The 20246-nt window shown below is 42.2% G+C and overlaps 2 protein-coding genes across 3 annotated transcripts in view; one reads left to right on the plus strand and one right to left on the minus strand.

Annotated features, from left to right (window-relative positions):
* Positions 1–20246, plus strand: part of LOC139407008 (transmembrane protein 242) — a 407233-nt gene that overhangs the window by 243109 nt on the left and 143878 nt on the right. The window lies entirely within an intron of this gene.
* The window catches only part of LOC139407004 (connector enhancer of kinase suppressor of ras 3-like), a 43761-nt gene that overhangs the window by 3876 nt on the left and 19639 nt on the right, over positions 1–20246 (minus strand). For both annotated transcript variants that reach the window (XM_071150241.1, XM_071150242.1), the window contains exons 2-12: positions 19901–20064; positions 15761–15963; positions 13003–13090; positions 12094–12135; positions 10473–10592; positions 10241–10300; positions 10050–10118; positions 9629–9775; positions 8386–8513; positions 7951–8147; positions 7405–7491 (exon numbers count right to left, since the gene is read on the minus strand). In XM_071150241.1, the coding sequence (XP_071006342.1) occupies positions 7405–7491; positions 7951–8147; positions 8386–8513; positions 9629–9775; positions 10050–10118; positions 10241–10300; positions 10473–10592; positions 12094–12135; positions 13003–13090; positions 15761–15963; positions 19901–20064 (1305 nt within the window). The remainder of the gene's footprint in view (positions 1–7404; positions 7492–7950; positions 8148–8385; positions 8514–9628; positions 9776–10049; positions 10119–10240; positions 10301–10472; positions 10593–12093; positions 12136–13002; positions 13091–15760; positions 15964–19900; positions 20065–20246) is intronic.

Consider the following 20246-nt stretch of genomic DNA (forward strand, 5'->3'; position numbering starts at 1 on the left):
GGTCTATTGATTCTGTATCCTCACAACAAACCCTGCAGAGCTTCCATGATTTTATGCCTCAAATATTCAACATTTTGTTGGTGGCAAGAATTCTATTTAATAATTTTAGCTGAAATGCACAAAGTCTTGAATCTTGCTTTGTTTTATATATCAACTCATACACCCTGTATCATGGAATCGGTACATCAAAAATCTCTTCCCAACTATTTTGCAATCTGTATGGCACAGTTGACAACATCCTGGTCCTCAAGTGAAACTGGTATACTTTCCTATTTATGCTATTTTTATTCCTCCGCCAGTTTTGATCCTTTTGTCACGCCCTGGCCTTAGTTATCTGTGTTTTCTTTATTATTTTGGTTAGGCCAGGGTGTGACATGGGTGATTTATTGTGTTTCGTCTTGTCTAGGGGATTATTAGATTTATGGGGTTGTGTTCAGTGTAGTTGTCTAGGTAAGTCTATGGTTGCCTAGAGTGGTTCTCAATCAGAGGCAGGTGTTTATCGTTGTCTCTGATTGGGAACCATATTTAGGCAGCCATATTCTTTGAGTATTTTGTGGGTGGTTGTTTCCTGTCTTTGTGTTTGTTGCACCAGATAGGGCTGTTTCGGTTTTGTCACGTTTATTGTTTTGTATTATGTTCATGTTGAGTTTTCTTATTAAAAACCATTAACTATAACCACGCTGCATTTTGGTCCACCGCTCCTTCCCGGGAGGAAAGCCGCTACACCATTATATTGGGCAGACAGACCAGTTCCCTACCTCCTCCCGCTGCCACCTGCCTCCTCCATTTTGGGGGTAATGCTGTAATCAATTGGTTGTACTCTTGGATTGAACAGACCTTCCCGTACAATTCTGATAACTCCATGAAGGACATAACTTCACCATTCCAATTTACAATAAAATTTAAGAATAAAATACCCTTTTCCAACATCTTTCCCATAAATACAGGTATTTTATCAACCAGCACATTTGAGTTCAACCATAATATTTGTTGTAATATTTGTTCTATCTTTTCATGGGGACGAAATTGAAATTGTAGCCAGCTCTGCAATGCTTGTTTGAAATTAATTGAAAATTAGACATGACAATCTGCACAAAGACAAAAAGGCAATTTTTAAACAATGGATGAGTTTTTTTTACTTGATAACCATTTAGGGTTCAAGTAAAACTTTTGAATAAGTGAAGCTTATCTTATCAAAAGTAACAGTCAGTATATGGTGTGGCCACCAGCTGCATTAAGTACTGCAGTGCATCTCCTCCTCATGGACTGCACCAGATTTGCCAGGTCTTGCTGTGAGATGTTACCCCACTCTTCCACCAAGGCACTTGCAAGTTCCCGGACATTTCTGAGGGGAATGGCCCTAGCCCTCACCCTCCGATCCAACAGGTCCCAGATGTACTCAATGGCATTGAGATCCGGGCTCTTCGCTGGCCATAGCGGAACACTGACATTCCTGTCTTGCAGGAAATCACGCACAGAATGAGAAATATGGCTGGTGGCATTGTCATGCTGGAGGGTCATGTCAGGATGAGTCTGCAGGAAGGGTACCACATGAGGGAGGAGAATGTCTTCCCTGTAACGCACGGCCACATCTGCAGTCCTCAAGCCTCCTTGCAGCATGTTTAAGACACGTTCAAGCAGATGAGCAGGGTCCCTGGGCATCTTTATTTTGGTGTTTTTCAGAGTCAGTAGAAAGGCCTATTTAGTGTCCTAAGTTTTCACAACTGTGACCATAATTGCCTACCGTCTGTAAGCTGTTAGTGTCTTAATGACCGTTTCGCAGGTGCATGTTCATTAATTGTTTATGGTTCACTGAACAAGCATGAGAAACAGTGTTTAAACCCTTTACAATTAAGATCTGTGAAGTTATTTGGATTTTTATGAATTATCTTTGAAAGACAGGGTCCTGAAAAAGGGACGTTTGTAGATAGGCACGTTTCATTTTGTCTGGTTTAACGTCCCAGATAAAGCGAATTATTTTTTGCTCATATGATTTGAAAAATGAATCATCAGGAGTAGGCAGGGCCATAAGTAAGTGAGTAAACTGTGATATGACTAAGGAGTTAATCAGGGCAATTTTTCCATAAATAGACAGGTATATTTACCTCTCCATGGTTGCGGGGTCTTGTCTATTTGGACAAGTTTTCTATTGAAATTCATTGAGGAGAGCTTACTTATATCTTTTGTGATATGAATACCAAGTATGTCTATTTCACCATCAGCCCATTTTATAGGTAAACTGCAGGATAATGTAAAAGTTATATTTTTTAAAGATCCAATACATAATATTGTGCACTTATCATAATTGGGTGTTAGTCCAGAGAGTACAGAAAAGTTATTTAGCTTGCAGACTTAATATAAAACCTGAGTCATCGGCATACATGGACACCTTTGTTTTTAAGCCTTCAATTTCTAATCCTCTAATGTTGTTCTTGGATCTGATTTTAATAGCTAGCATTTCAATGGACATAACAAATAGATATGGTGACAGCAGACACCCTTGTTTAACTCCTCTTGACAATTTCAAAACTCTCTGAGAAGTAGTCATTATGTACTATTTTACACCTGGAGTTGCTTTACATTATTTTTACCCATTTTATAAGAGAATTACCAAAATTGAAAAAATCCAGGCATTTATAAATAAAATCCAGTCTTACTTTATCAAATGCCTTTTCAAAATACCAGGCCTGGCTTCTTAGATGTTTCATGATGTTCCATTACTTCTAGTAGTTGTCGTATATTATCTCGAATGTATCATCCATGTAAAAAAAACTGTCTGATCAGGATGAACAAAACCTGGTAAAACCCTTTTAATTCTGAGTGCTAGTATTTTTGAATCACAACATTAAAGTGTAAGGGGCCTCCAGTTTTTTAGATAGACTGGATCTTTATATTTGCCATCTGGGTCTTGTTTTAATAATAGAGAAATCAGACCTTCCTGCTGAGTACCTGACAGACTACCATTGCTATAGGATTAGTTAAAACAATCTAACAATGGAGCTTTTAGTCTCTATCGGTATGCCATCAAGCCCTGGGGTTTATCCAGACTGAAAGGATTTAATAGCCTCAAAAAGTTATTCCTCTGTAATTTGGCCTTTGCACTGATCTTTCAGTACATTTGATAATTTTCTATTTTTTATATTATTTGGAAAGAATTCCTTACCGTAATTTTCATTCAGTGGGAGAGGATGAGACGGAAAAGAGAATATCTGCCTAAAATAATTAGCTTCGTCTTTGAATATAATTCGGAGAATCATAGATGTCTTCAGTAACGAGTTTATGCAAATTTTGTTAGCGTTTCTTTTTTGTGCATTTTTCTCTATATTCCATCCAGTTTGCTTTCTTTTATAACAGATTACATTAGATCATTCTTGAATAAGTTCCTCTAGTTCTTTTTGTTTTTCATCTAACTTATTTTGTATCTCTGTAGTATCGTTTTTATTGCTATCTACCTGTACTCACATTAAGCATGTCCAATCCAAAATTAAATCTAGAATCGGCTTCCTATTTCGCAACAAAGCATCCTTCACGCATGCTGCCAAACATACCCTCGTAAAACTGACTATCCTACCGATCCTTGACTTCGGTGATGTCATTTACAAAATTTACAAAATGTCATTTAGATGTCATTTACAAAATAGCCTCCAACACTCTACTTAGCAAATTGGATGCAGTCTATCACAGTGCCATCCGTTTTGTCACCAAAGCCCCAAATACTGTGACCTTGTTGGCTCGCTTCATATTCGTCGCCAAACCCACCAGCTCCAGGTCATCTATAAGTCTTTGCTAGGTAAAGCCCCGCCTTATCTCAGCTCACTGGTCACCATAGCAGCACCAAACCTTAGCACGTGCTCCAGCAGGTATATTTCACTGGTCACCCCCAGAGCCAATTCCTTCTTCGGCCGCCTTTCCTTCCAGTTCTCTGCTGCCATTTTGATAAAATGTCCAATATCCCTGTCCACGTGGAGAATCTATAAGAGTTATGTGAATACCAATTAGATGATGATCTGATCGCATTCTGTCTCCTATTAAAACTTTTTTTAACCTTTGATGCAAGAGAGAAAGAGACAAGAAAGTAGTCAAGACGACTAGCTTGATTAACTTCTTGAGTGTAGGGGGCAGGATTTTCGTTTTTGGCTAAAAAACGTACCAATTTGAAACGGCCTATTTCTCAGGCCCAGAAACTAGAATATGCATATAATTGTCAGATTAGGATAGAAAACTGTCAAAATATTGTCTGTGAGTATAACAGAACTGATATTGAAGGCGAAAACCTGAGGAAAACCTGAGGAAAATCAAACCAGGAAGTGGTTTCTATTTTGAAAGCTCCATGTTCCATAGCCTGCCTTCGCTCCATTTAAAGGGATATCAACCAGATTCCTTTTCCTATGGCGTCCTCAAGGTGTCAACAGTCTTTAGACATAGTTTCGGGCTTTTATTTTGAAAAATGAGCGAGAAAGATAACATTGCGTCAGTGGATAGCTGGGTGTTTGCAGAGTTTTGCTTGCGCAACAGAGTGGGGCAGCCATTGTCTCTCCCTCTCCTATTAAAAAAGCAACAGTCCCGGTTGATATATTATCAATTATATATTTTTAAAACAACCTGAGGATTGATTATAAAAACGTTTTACATGTTTCTGTGGATATTACGGATACTATTTGGAATTTTCGTCTGCGATGTCATGACCCCTCGAGCCTGTGGATTTCTGAACATAACGCGCCAAACAAATGGAGGTATTTTGGATATAAAAATAATCTTTATGGAACAAAAGGAACATTTATTGTGTAACTGGGAGTCTTGTGAGTGCAAACATCCGAAGATCATCAAAGGTAAGCGATTTAATCTATTGCTTTTCTGACTTTCGTGACCAATCTAATTGGCTGCTCGGTGTTTGTAATATTTTGTCTACTGAGAGAGATATTCTTACATAAACGCTTGTTACGCTTTCGCCGAAAAGCTGTATTGAAATCTGACACGCCATGTGGATTAACAACAAGCTAAGCTGTTTTTTTGCTATATTGCACTTGTGATTTCATAAAAATTAAATATGTTTAGTAATTTAATTTGAATTTGGTGCGCTGCAATTCAGCGGGTGTTGATGAAAATGATCCCGCTAACTGGATGAATGCGTCAAGAAGTTAAGTCTCCTCCATATCTCTCTCTAAGTCAGGGTTTTTTAGTCTCCAAATATCCACTATTTCTAATGTGTCCATAATATTTGTGATTTCCTTAAGGGCACGGTGATGATAGTTTGTAGATTACCTTTATGGTCCATTGAGGTACTTAACACTGTGTTATAGTCTCCTACCATAAGGATTTGATAATTTGTTGCCTGTAAGTTCAATAAATTGGTATAAATGTTTTCAAAAATGTATGGATCACCATGATTTGGACCATATAGATTAATGAGCCAAATCTTTTTTTCATCCATTTTCATATTCAAAAGGATCCACCTTCCTTGCAAATCATTCCTGTTTGCACATTCAGACATTTTTGTTAATTACTATCATCACTCCTTTTGAGTTCCTTTGTCCATGACAGAAATATTTCACCACCCCATTCCTTTTCCCACGTAACTTCATCTATGGCGGTAGAGTGAGTTTCCTGTATAGGTTATATTCCTTTTCTTTTAGCCATGGGCATGGACTGATCTTTTTTTTATATAATCTGCTAAACCATTACAATTATAACTGGCTATACTTATTTCGACCCTTACCATAGCTAGATACTATTCTTAGTCTAAATTGACCATAGTTAGTGCTTGTAAAGTTACTGCCATCAGAGGTATTATGATGGTCAAAATTAGTGCTTTCAAATGTCTGATATTTAGAATTCAAGAAATAGGTTATAGCAATATTTGTTTTATTCCCTTGCCTGTTTGCCAATGCCACAGATGTTAGAAAATTGAGACAAGATATTTTGTGTCTAGTAAATCTGAGTAGGTTGATGTGTATGATATTGCATGTGATTTTGTGAGAGTGTGTACGATGTCTGTATAAGAGTAAGACTATAATGCGTGATGTCCAAATAAATAATAACTCTGCCAATTTGCATAGTTAAATGTATATGTGTGTAATATGTTGTGCGTATAGCCTTAATATTCATGGTGATAATTGTATTCCATATCGTATCACCGTCATAGTTCCATCTTAATTACCTCAAACATCATTGGAAAACACATCCCAGCAATTCCATAGCAATTGACGTTTCACATGATCATGAAAGAGACCTTGCATTACTATAGAGACGGCTTCACTACAGTACAAATGTATTCCGTACAATATGTTATTATTAATGCCCCTATTCTGATATCTTCCCCTTGCTTGTTGTAAACATGTATAAACTTGTAGACAAATACATAAAAAAAGATAGATAAACAATAAACACATTAAATTATAAAACAGTTCTCAATAATGGAGAGAGAGAAGAGAAAAGAGAGAAAGATAGTGAGAGAAGAGAGCGAGCTCAGGTGTGTGTGTGTATGTAGTCCATATGTGTAGGCGAGCATGTAATTGAGTATGTGTGTGTTCATATCCACTTCATAGTGTTCAGATATTTTTACAGTTCCCATACTTTATTTTTTTTATAACCTGAAGTCTCTGTAGAATTGAGAATCAGCCATGGTGTTATGGAGCTGTCTCGGAATAGCTGTCCATCTATAAAGAGTTTGTCCACAATGAGAACCCTTCTCCCTTTGTTGCCTTTGTACCGGATACAGTCTCTTACGACGTTCGTTTATCTCCCTTGGAAATTGGTCATTGAGACCGAATTTGGTCCCTTTAAGCTCCCTTCCCCCGCTTTTGATCAGCTCCTTTTGTTGGTAGTGTTCAAATTTGGCATAATTAATACCTAAGCAAATTAGTATCCATGTGTCCTATCTGTGCTTGGAGTTTAAAACAGTTAACCCCAACTAAGGTAGCAATGTTATTAAAAGTTTTATCGAAACATGTTCTCAGAATGTCATTAAATAACCTATCATTTCTGTTCTCAGAACGTTAATAAAGCCTCCCAGGAAATCTTTCAGGGAACCATAGTAAAAGGTTCTCAGAACCTCCCTTTAACCTAAAAATGAACATTCCCAGAACAGGCAAAATGTTCACTTCCGTTCTCAAAATGTAAAAAAAAACATTCAGTTTTACCGGTCAGGAAACGTATGGCTTTGTTCCCAGAACCAATGGGAAACCAAAAACGTACGTTCCCACAACTTCCAAGGAACCAAATGTGCTAGCTGGGCTATTCCGTAAATAGTGCACTACTTTTGACCAGAGCCAGATGGGCTCTGGTGAAATGTAGTGCACTATTTAGGGAATTTGGTACCATTTGGGACACATTCTGAGTTACTGCGCTGCTTTGTTTTGGCGGTGTTTCAACCAGGCAGGTGTCCTGTAGCTGTAGCATGCTTACCTTTCCTCCCTTGAGGCCAGGGTCTGGAGGACGAATCCGACATGCCCAAACACGAGTCTACAGGCATGGACAGGGGCCGCTGTTTACCTGTAAAGTAGAGTTCAAATGTTCTGTAATTACTACTTATGCCAATATCAATATCATCAATCTTTCTGAGTGGGGGTGCAGGAATTGATCTGCTTATAATTTCCAACATTTTGGTAGGCTATTTGTTAGTCAACTATACTTAGATACAGGCAGCTTCTCTTCTGTCATTATATGTTGCCCTAGAAGACTAAATAAACACTTGCTCACCAGAATAATGTCATAAATGATATAATTAATGCATCAATCTAGTTAACATCGGTAAAACTTTCTCTGTCATCTCTGCTTTTTTCACCTAGCAAAGACATTTAGGGACCGGGGAGAAAATGTAATGCAAGTTATGAGTCAACCTATGCGTCACTAGTTCCCACAACTTCCAAGGAACCAAATGTGCTAGCTGGGGTTCTTGTTGGTGTGTGCTTGTGTGTGCGAGCGTGCATGTGTGTCTGTTATGGTACTGACCCCTTGTGGAGGTCCGTTGTCTCAGGCGGGCTACTGGGGCTGGTTGGATGTTGGGCTCAGGGGGAGGACAGACTTTGATCTTGTTGTCATAGTCTGCGATGGTGAAGCGTCGTCTACCCTCATCCAGGAAGGAGTTAGGAGACTGAGAACCCTTTGGTCTCAGTTGGACCTTCACACTCACTTTAGGCTTCCCATCCCTTCGATGAGCGGTATATGAGGTGGAAAAGAAGGGAAATGTCAAGGTCAGCTAACAGAGCACTAATGTGAGTTCTAGAGGAGGCTGGTGAGAGGAGCTATTTATTCAATTCCAGCCATTACAATGAGCCCATCCTCCTATGGCTCCTCCCACCAGTCTCCTGTGACAAATACAATGATGGGTACAAAGACAGAGAGACAGACAGACTGTATAAGTGACTGATTGACTCAGACACTCACCGTGGGGTGTATGGGACAGTGGGGGGAGGAGGGATAAACAGGTCCAGATTGGTCTGCTTCTCTTTCTTCATGAGGGCTTCAGATGGGGCATGTTTTGGAGACTGGATCTTGGGCATACTGGGGGCACTCTAATACACAAAACAACAAAATACTTGTTTTTAGAAGAAAGATCGTACAAAAATGTTGTCATGTAAAGTCACTGATACCCTGGGCAGAGATATGTGTTAAATGTGTGAGGCAGCTTAGCTGTTAAAACCAGAGAACATTCTCTACAAGTACACTGTATCAGCTAAATGAAACACTACCATTACGTAATATGGCGTTATTTCTAATTAAGCTAACTTTCGTTTGGTAAATCCACCAATAGTGGCCTGGTTTAGTACGACTGTGAGGACCTGAGACCTGGCATGGACGCACTACACTTAGCAGACGACTTATTACACAACAAGGTTTTTTTCTTTTAACCTTTAATTGCTTCCTGCCCACTTCAGAGGTTCTCAGCTCTTTCCCAAGGTCCAATATTGTCCCTAACGCAGGAATAAAGTCCTTTTTAGATTACTGTAATTACATAAACAGATCTAAAAGGCTTTACAGGGTCCATTTTTTTTGTGTTTGTCTGTCTCAAAACCAATGTGTGACCTTTGTTAGGTCTGGGCGGAGTGTAGCCTCTAACGGTGAACTAAGAGACGAGGTGTAGACAGTCAGGGATTGGTAAGACTCTTAGACCAGAGATCTCTCTCTGGACTCGAAAATTAGAGGGTATTCGGGGCACACTGACTCAGCCCACAACTGACATTTAAGCACTATGCAATCTATTTGAAACACACATCCTGAACAGAGCCTATTAGGTCACATTAGACCCATTGTCTCTGTGAACATGAGTCACGTTCAAAACATGTCTGACATAATCAGTACATGCTCGGACTTTGTGCTATTCTTTTTTCTTTTTTTTTTAAGAAAGAGGGGAAGAAGAGATTCGTTGTTCACCCTTACAACCCACCCAGTGGAAGACGCAGCCTGGTTGGCTGAGGAACTGAGGAGTTGGTCCTCTCTTGTCAAACCCCACCAAAAAGAAACAGCTTTGGGATACCACACACACATATTTCACACCTATGGTGACAGATGAAAATACATCCAGAATTGATTCAACACTAGGATATCAAAGGGGGATAAGGGAAGATGGTCTACCTGCCCTACAGGTGTTCTTCAATCAACTGTGGGTGTGTGTGTGATGGGGCTCTACCTGCACCAGGGGGGGCCTCCAGCGCATGTTCTTTAGGGGGGCCGGGGTGAAGCTACAGGTACCCGAGGGCCTCTTCTTCACCACCAGACTAACGCCGGCGGTGTCCGCCTTCAGCTTACCCACCAGGTTCTTCAGCTGCCAGCCCACCTGGAGACACCAAAGACAGACAGATTGGACGCCAGCTCGTCAGACACAGCCAGCATCCCAGCCCTCATCATAACCAACATCGTCACAACTATCAACACACCCCATCAACAAACCATTTCCATTTGCGACTGTACTCTCATGCTGCAATTAAACGAGCTATCATCTGCCTGGCTTTCTTGTTGGGCAAGATTAAACAGAAAAAAAACAGATCTCTCTCTGCCCTGGGTAAGTGGTACAATTGATCAATAGTTGGTAGTGAAGAAGAACCACCTACCACTGTCTGCTTGTTGACCTGGATGACCTCGTCTCCAGCATGGATCCTGTGTGTTCTGTCTGCCGGAGACTGGAGGACAGAGGGTGATAGATCGGGGATGTTTATATGCTCATCCTCTGAGTTCATTCACCCTGACTGGATCCCTCCAGACCATCCTGGACTACTACTATCAGAATGGACGGGATACTCACATGTTCTGTGGTTCCAGTGATGACGTGAAGCCCGTCGTAGGTGGATTTGATATACATCCCCTGAGAAGATCCAGGGCAACATAAGGAAGAAGCAATCGATCTCAGAGACTGAGATTTCAAACAGTACATCTAGCTTGGGCTGATCATGTAAGATCCCTATGGGCCCTGGTCAAAAGTAGTGCACTATATAGGGCATATGGTGCCACTTTGGACGCATGCTAACTCTTCTCACCAGTCCTTCTCCAGGTCTGACGTTGGTGATGTGGACCTCCTCCAGACAGGCCGACTGACTCTTCTGAGGGTCGGAGGTTATCCTCATTGTCTGCTCACAGATTACGTTCAGAGCCACAGACTGGAATGGAACATATAACAGAATACACTCAGCTACAATGTCTCATAACACCAATAGATTTCACTGGATTGGGAAATAACCATGGTTGTTGTAATCTCGTTCACAAGACACTGCCTCCCAATGTATGCGCAATTAGCCTGGGGACAAAGGTTAGGGTCCTTGTAAAGAGCTATTTTGGTGAGGACTTTGGTGTGGTGGATCTCTGGTGTGTGGTCATTCATGGAGCTAAAATTCAGGAGAGGGGAGGGACAGACTGTAGTCACACACGTCCTGACTGGATTGGCTAACGGCTGATAATTACTGGGGTTCTTTCAAAAGGCATTTAAGCATGGGTGTTACTTTGCCTTGTGCTTGTATCTCTGTACACTGCCCTCATTGAATTGAAAATGATAATTTTTCACAGGGTATGTGGCACATTCTTTTGCTTTGGATTTGTCTTATGATAAAAACGTGTCGTGGGACACGTCAGTTGCGCCACAAGGTGTCCTAATTTCGTCAGACGGGTAGGGTCTCCTACAAGGCATGATGCCATAACGTTGTCATTACTTGGTGTGTGAGGCTGTAGTTTGGATCGTCAAAACAAAGGGAGCTGTTTGTTCCTGGAGATCTCTACAGAACACTGAGGCCTGACACAGACCACGGAAGTCAGAGAAAGACTTGCATTAGCATTGTACAACTTGGCAGTAAACAGCCTAGCATGCAAGGCTGAGGTGATACATCGGGTCAGGCTCTGAGGGAAACTGCAGATAATCCAAAATAATATTATCGGTTAGTTAATGAAGTTTTTAGCTGACTGTGTGAACAAACGGCCCCTTTGGCAGTGTTATCTAACACAGGATGTGGAAGCAGGGCTTCTGTGGACCATCACGGAACTGGGATGCCTCCCAAATGGCACCCTTTCTCTATGTAGTGCATTACTTTTGCCCAGGACTTATAGGGTCAAAAATAGTGCACTATATAGGGAATAGGGTGTCATTTGTGTATGTGTGTTTGTATGTGTGTGTGCTTCCCCACAAGAATAGTAAACAAACAAACATTTGACCAATTGGGGACATTTTGTTAGTCCCCACAAGGTCAAATGCTACTTCTAGGGGGTTAAGGTTAGAACTAGTGTTTGGGTTAGAATTAGGTTAGGAGATACGGTTAGTTTTAGGGTTAGAGGCTGTTTAGGGTTAAGGTTAGGTTTTGGCGTTAGCGTTAGGTTTAGAGGTTAGTTTTAGAGTTAGCGTTAGGTTTAGGATTCAGGGAAAATAGGATTTTAAATGGGACTGAATTGTATCCCCAGAAGGTGAGTTATACAAGACTGTGTGTGTTTGCGTGCGTGTGTGTGTGTGTGCGTGCATATGTACATGCATGCCTGGGGGTACTGTATGTGTGAGTGTGCTTCCTTGCATGTATGCCTGTGTGTATATCTGTGTGCGTTTGAGTTTATTTTGAAGCTCCGGGGCTGAACTGGTAAACAGAGTCCAAACCAGAGATAAAAAGAGGAACCATTACTTACTACTTGTAGTATCTTCTCCTCCATCTCATAAACTGTGCAGTCCTGCAATTAAGGACAGAAGTATATGTGAGAAGATGCTACAGTCAAAACACTCAAGCTACACAGTGGTGGACAAGTATTTGTGAAATAAAACACTGGGGAGTGAACGCAAACAGGAATGCAAAAGTTGCCCAGATATACAGGGACGATGGTTCTTGTGGGCACTTAAATAACAACTCCCTATAAACAGTGTGACAAGATGATTGCATGACAGTTCTTAACTATGGGGAGTAGTGAGGACACTGCTCCGACTCTGTATCCTATTCCCTATTTAGTGCGCTACTTTTAACCCGGAACCTATGGGCCCTGGTCAAAGGTAGTACACTAAATAGTGAAAAGGGTGCCATTTGGGACACAGGCTCTATCCTTCACTATGGGGTTTTGTGGAGGACAGCAAAATTGGGCTACTAAACACGTTTTGATCTTTCCTCCTTCCACGTGCTGCTGGTGGAGGGATCTTCAGTGGAAACATACGTGCTTTGAACTGTCAGTGGTCCTGCTCTTATTGCATCCTGTGGTGTGTGTCTGAATAGGGCACACCTTCAGCTAACACTTCCTACTTGAACTCCACCTGAATGTGTAATAGAGCAAATTAAGTAGCCTCTCATGCAGGGTTTTTAAGGTCTCCTTTCACAGACGTTATTGTAAGATGGGCTAACTTTGAAACCACAGAGAATTTTCTCAGAGATGTTTTGCTTCTATGTTCATGAGAAAGGCTCTGTGTGTATTTCGGTGTTGACTACAAGCATGAAAGACATTTACAAGATCCATCATGCTAATTTCTCAAACCCACAAAAGTTGTTGCATTATAGTCTTCCCAAAGTCCTATGAAACCTCATGAGAGTGAATAGTGATTATTAGAGAACAAACCTTCTGAACAGTGGAGGTGAGCTCCAGACACAGCTGAATGATCCGGTTCTTAGTGGAGGTGAAGTCACTGATCCCTGTCAAAGGAGTCCTGTCATAGACACAAACCAGAGGTGAGACGTGAGTCAGTCACCTCCATAAAACGCACCAGAGTTAGGGCTTTTACGGTGGCCTTATTACATGACCGCAGTCAAATTCCACGTGACCATTTAGTCATGGTAATTAGTCTTGCTATATTGCTATGTTGTATTTACTTCGCCACCATGGCCTTTTTTTTGCCTTTACCTCCCTTATCTCACCTCATTTGCTCACATCGTATATAGACTTGTTTATACTGTATTATTGACTGTATGTTTGTTTTACTCCATGTGTAACTCTGTGTCGTTGTATGTGTCGAACTGCTTTGCTTTATCTTGGCCAGGTCGCAATTGTAAATGAGAACTTGCTCTCAACTTGTCTACCTGGTTAAATAAAGGTGAAATATATCTATTTTTTCAAATGCTGCCGATGGTCATTAGTGGCCTACCAAATTTGCTAACTGCCTGGTACTCAGCACTCTATTGTCCGTCTAATCACTCTGACATCAATGCATTTGTTTTCAATCAATCCATCAGCTTTCTATAGGCTAGGCCTACTATATTTATTTATCAACTTTCCTAATTGCTTTGCTTTACAACAGGAGTATAGTCTACCTGGCATGAACATTAACCATGGGAAAAGCATCCTCCATTCGCTAAAAAAGTGCATCAACGACATGTATTTTTTCCCCCTGCCCCTGTTTCGAGACAAATCAAAACTAATTGCACACATACATTTATATTATTTAGTATTTGTAAAGGCAAAATTAAATTAAGAATAGTCTGATGGGTGACAATATTAGCCTATCACTTGTGAATGATGTATTATCACTTGTGAATGATGCCCAGCGTGGGCAGTAAATCAACAACAACAAAATTAAGCACATTAATCCGCTTTACAACCGGTGTAGAGCCTTTTTTCTCTCTCCCCAATTGGTAGTAGTTACAGTCTTGTCTCATCGCTGCATCTCCCGTACGGACTCTGGAGAGGCGAAGGTCGAGAGCCATGCGTCCTCCGAAACACAACCCAACCTAGCCGCACTGCTTCTTGACACAATGCACATCCATCCCGGAAGCCAGCCGCACCAATGTGTCGGAGGAGACACCGTACACCTGGCGACCTGGTCAGCGTGCACTGCGCCCGGCTCGACACAGGAGTTGCTAGTGCGCGATGAGACAAGGATATCCCTGCCGGCCAAACCCTCCCTAACCCGGATGATGCTGTGCCAATTGTGCGCTGCCCCATGGGCCTCCCGAACGTAATCTGTGAGCAGACAATGAGGATAACCTCCGACCCTCAGAAGAGTCAGTCGGCCTGTCTGGAGGAGGTCCACATCACCAACGTCAGACCTGGAGAAGGACTGGTGAGAAGAGTTAGCATGCGTCCAAAGTATAGCCGCATGTGCGCACTTCCCTGGAAATCTTTTGGAGAAAATATCCTTTCTATTTTATTCAGCTTTGTTCAATTGTATTCTTCATACTATAATTTTTTTTTTTTTAATTATGACATGGAATTCTAAGCCAATTTTGTCTGCTAAATTAACTAGTGTAGCCCACAGCCATATAGCATAGCAATATCAGGGCCGAACATAAGGACAACTCAGAGTATGCTATTCTGTCCTTCTGAAATAGACTACATTTTCTTCATATCATGTTTTTTTTTTTTTAGACCTATCTAAAATAAATCATGGATTTATTGTGAAGGTGGAGGCTATATTACATGGATTTATTAGACTTTTTCAAAATGTAACATTCCAAAACTTTTGCTTCAGTGGCTTGTAGGCTATGCGTGGAAACCAGGAGATGCTAAACATGTTTATGTTCTTTTACGGTCAATTACAGTGAGACCGGCAGTTATATGCTTGACAATCTCCGGCTGAAAACATTTCATGACAGCCAAAGCCCTAACCACAGTCAAACACCACACAGTAAACTTAAAACAAGTAACACAGGAATCCTCTCAATGCGTGTACAAACATAACAATCAGTCAGCCATACCAGAGAAAAGACAGGATGGTTAGAGACGTTCAAGTAAACAATGGAAATAGTATAGTAACACCCAACAGTAGGTGTTACAAACAAGGCTAACAATACCAGGTGCAATTCTGGAAGTGGATCTGACAATTCTGTATAATGTATCTGTATATTCTGTATAATCATTCAGGAGTGTTGCTATGTGACAGGCGCATGAAAAAAAAAAGCATTTAAACAACAATAACAACCCAGGTATGTGATTGATTTGCAATTATTGTTGTTGATCTGATGAGAAGTGCTTTTGCTCGTCGTGTACGTGGGCTGCACTACACACCCTCACGTGTTTTGAGGTGTTACTGATCATAACTGCTGTGATCTGTCAATACAGATGTTTTATTTCGCAGCTGAGATCCTATGGAGTGTGTCTCAAGCTGATAAGAGCACAGGAAATATACCTGATGTCGAACCCTGCATTACTTCACTCTGTTTTGACTAGCAGACAGTAAAAACCTTCCTCGAGTCAGGACATTAACAAGATAACATGTATGTTAACATAGGCACTAATAGAGCCTAATAGAATGCCTTCCTTCCTGGTGAAATTCTAAGCGTGTCTGTGTGTGTGCGCACATCCATGTGTGTGTGTGTGTGTATGCTTACCTGTGTGTGTTTGCAAGCGTGTGTGTGTTTGTGTGTGTGTGTGTTGCGTCTACCTGTCCAGCCAGGCCAGCAGACTCTTGGCGGCTCCGATTAGCTCCACCACGGCAGTGAGGAAGTCGTTGGGGGGTTTGTGGGAGTTTTTCCTCTCGTACGACGGGTTCTTCCTGCGCTCAGACGCTGAGTTCTGGAGGTTGTTGGACGCCGCTCTCATACGACCCACCAGAGTCTTCAGGTTGTCTGTCTCCACCCCGTAGTTCTGAAATAATGTTCTTAGTTTTAATGACGGGGATATGTGGTCGTATTCTTTACCCTAATTGAGTCGTTCTGGATAAGAGCATCGGCTAAGTGACTAAAATGTCATGTAAAATGTGTGGAAATATTCTCATAACACAACAATCATAGATGAAAGATACACTCAGGTATTTTGATTCAGTTTACGCGTGGTGGCATAACAAAACTGTCATTAGCATGATGATCATTTGTGCTGTTATCAATTCCGTTGAAAACCACAACGGCTTGGGTTCAGCAAACATTGACCGTGTCCCAAATGGCACCCTGTTCCATCTATAGTGCACTACTCTTGGCCAGAGTCTCATCCCAGCAAACCAGGTTGCGGCAAATGTTCTTACAACAACAAAAAACTGTCCATTCGTGTTGATGATTATAGAATGTTTGCATAAAACCTTCGCCTGGACGTTCCTTGAACACCTATAATCTGATTCCACATTGTTTCATTTCGGGTGCAAAAAACATTCACCTGATGTTGCAGGAACGTTCCCAGAACACATTATGTCTCTTCTTTAAAGATTCCCTGAATGTTTATTCACGTTGTGGGAACAGTCTGGTGGGAACATTGTGGGGACATCACAAAAGATATGCTCCCAGAACACACAACGGTCCAGTTGTGCGGATGATTTTGCAATGTTTCATTATTTGAAGTAGTGCACTACAGACAGAATAGCGTGCATATTCCAAACGAATAAGTCCTCCTACATTCCTCAGGACCAGTCACCATGGCAGCCTGTGCATGGCCCATCATCTGACTCCAACATATTCCCCACCACGTCTACCTCAATTACCTCAAATCACCAGTGTGTTCTGTGAGAATGTGTGTGTGTGTGTGTGTGTGTGTGTGTGAACAAGGAAAGGATTGGAAAAAAATAGAAAGAATGATGATCGCCGCTTCCACCGACAATATACTTAAACGCTTACACTGTTTGATCTTCCAGGATGTTATGATGTCTAAACGCAGCTCTAAGGATTTATAGCAGGCTAACACCTGAAGATCACTGGCCCTGTACCACAGCTGTGGTAGACAGAGCTAAAACAGCCTTGTTTAAGTGCAAAGAATTATAGGATGGGAGAGCCCAACAGCCAGTCATCAAGGTCTGATTGAGATCAAACGCTCCAATCTCTGATAATCATTAACATGATCACCAAACACACGCACGCACACACACACGCACGCACGCACACACACACGCACGCACGCACACACACACACACGCACGCACGCACGCACACACACACGCACACACACACACACACACACAAGCCTCCAGCTAAACAGCTGTTCAGCGCGTTTGTTCCTATCCTGAAGCATAGAAGCAATGAAAACATCTGCAGCTAACGGAATGCCTGTTCCTGTCCAGGCACTGAACAGGGGAAACGGGAGAGGGAAGTAAGCTAGGAAGAGAGCGTGTGAGAGAGGGAGGAAAAGGAGAAAGTGTTCTGTCAACTCTGAGATGTACAGCGGTTCCGATGAATGGAACACAGTTGGAGAGGAGGTCTGCGTCCCAAATGGCATTCTATTCCCAAGTGGACTACTTTTGACTCAGGCTCTGGTCAAAGGTAGTGCTCTATGTAGCGAATAGGGTGCCATTTTGGATGCAGCGGAGAGGTGAGGCTGGGGGTGGAGCGAATTATCTGACACCACTGGACGGAAACCGCAGGAACAATGGTGCAATGGCTTTTCCTGAAAGGGACGTGTGTGTATGAGACAGGTGGGGGGGGGGGGGGGGGTGAAGTCACATCTGTTTCCTGAGCACCAGGAGATTTCTCCCTGAGAAAATAAAGCTCTGCCCAGAGAGTCCCGTGTTGCATCCCAAATAGAACCTTATTCCCTTCATAGTGCACCACTTTTTACCATGGCCCATAGGATGAGGGTCAAAAGTAATGTGCTATGTAGGGAATAGGGTGCCATTTGGGATGCAACCCACCAAGCAAGCCCTCTCTCTTACTGTCTGCCCATTATATAGAAGTATCTATTCCATCTTACGTTGGACATGTTCAAGATCCCAGTTCATTTCCTCACCAAACCTCTCTTAAAAGATAACAAGATCCGGCACACTACCACCAAAGCATTTCACCCATCTTATGGATCACGGATGGACCATGAGGCCACAAAATGGGAAAAGGGAAAGATCTGACACTGCAGAATGCTGGGGGATTGATGTGACCAAACAAAAATGTACAGTAAGGTAAACTTATGGAACTGTAGGTTCATTGAACAACTGAGGGCTGAAATAGCAGAACTAAAAAAAACACTGGACTAGCACACTGTAGAGAGACACACACACACTTTCTTTGTGGCCATTGTTTGTGTTCATAATTGACAGTCACTCTTCTGTTCCGGCCCCAGTCAGTTGCCCTGTGCCAGTCGGTTACTCTCTGTCCTACTATTGAGTTAGTCAATTCTCACACTAGGAGGTATCAGGCCCCATTCTCTAGCCTGTGGGCCAGACCCTATTCACCCAGACTTCACAATGAAGTAAAGCACGGATTATACTGTACTCTCCTTTTTCAATTTCCCACAGAGGGGCACTGTATCGCACACTACACACTGAACCTAGTTCAGAGAATGAAGCACTAGCATACAGCACATGGTTTTCTAGCCTGGTCAGGGCAGATCTGTTTGTGTATAGCCAATAGGAGTTGAAAAGATAGCGCAAACAGATCTGGGGCGACCAGGCTAGCACACCGCTTTTCCATCCGGGCCTGAAAATCCAACCCAGCACAGTGTATAATTCTTACATCAGCACACTGAGAGAGATAGAGAGAGGAATGGGGGGTGAATAAAGAGAGGGATGGGGTGGAGAGAGAGACGGAGACAGAGACAGAGAGAGACAGAGACAGAGAGAGGAGGAGAGAGACACTCTTTGTGGGCATTGTTTGTGTTCATAATCGACAGTCACCATCCCTCTTCTGTTCTGGAACCAGTCATTTGCCCAGGGAGGGTAGAGAAAAAGAGAGAGAAGGGGTTATGAGAGAGAGGGGGATAGAGAGAAAGCGTGTGTGCGTGGTGCAGAGAGAGAGACAGAGAGAATGATGGAGAAAGAGAGAGGGAGGGTGGAAAAATAGAGAGAAAAGAATGGAGAGAAAGAGAGAGAGAGAGAGAGAGTGAGAGGGATAGAGAGAGAGAGCGGGAGAGAGACGGGGAGGTGGGGCAGAGAGAGAAAGATATGGAGAAAGAAATATTAAGGAAGAGAGTGAGTGAGAGAGCGAGAGAGAGGCATCTGACCGGACATTCCTCCCTAATCCCTGTTTCCTGACCAATGCCAGCTTCTGTCATCTATGGGCCGCTTAGACTCGCTCAAGCTGAGCTGACTGCTTGCTAGATAACTATCCCTCTGCCTGAGGGCACAACAAGGGGTTTGTTTGCTTTTGTTTACTGTTTATTCAAGACCCCTCGAAAACAAGATGATATTTCAAGATACCCCCCTAAAAATGTCAAGCAAGCCACTTGATACGAAGGCTGTGGCATAATCCACTAACCAACTCACTATTAGTATCTTAACTATACTATCATATGCACCAGAAGCAACCCCTTGACCCAGTAGAACTACCTACTGCACAATCACATCATGTCTTAGAAAAACGACCTCTCCACCAGAATCATTCAACATCAGAGTAGCATGAATGTTATCACAATTTGACCCTTTGTGCTAATGCCCACTTAACTTTTAGAGTGATTTATAGATTATTGCACTGCCATTTGGGACATGGCAATGAAAAATTGACGGGATCAAACCATGATCAAACTACGTGATGCACAGATATTGGATGCTTGGATATGAAGCTTGTTGATAGTTTGAGCATCTGCATAATCATATACAGGATACGCCTAGGGGACTATCCAAAGGGTGACTAAACGTTATCCTCTGATTGGATATTGGACATTTTAGATCACTAACCAGAGCACAGAGCAGGTCGACAGCCTCCAGCACCAGTTCCTGGTGTCCGATCCTGGTCATCCCCAGTTCTAGGAGGTCCTGGTGGGAGATCTTCAACAGCTGCTCCCCGTCAATCTTCTCCCGCTCAAAGTATGGGACATACTGCTGTAGGCTGTCGTCCAGGCCTGGGAAAGAGAGACGGAGACGGATTGTGACAGAGATACCACACACGTGCCAAAGAAGGAAACATTGATAGTGAGTCAATACAAGTCCATCACTCAGGCATTTCACAGTCTAGCAAGAACCAGAATGAAACTGATCTCTGACCACCGTTGATGACACATCTAGCCACCCAGAATTCCACACA

The sequence above is a fragment of the Oncorhynchus clarkii genome, chromosome 4 (assembly GCF_045791955.1).
Source record: "Oncorhynchus clarkii lewisi isolate Uvic-CL-2024 chromosome 4, UVic_Ocla_1.0, whole genome shotgun sequence".
Lineage (NCBI taxonomy): Eukaryota > Metazoa > Chordata > Actinopteri > Salmoniformes > Salmonidae > Oncorhynchus > Oncorhynchus clarkii.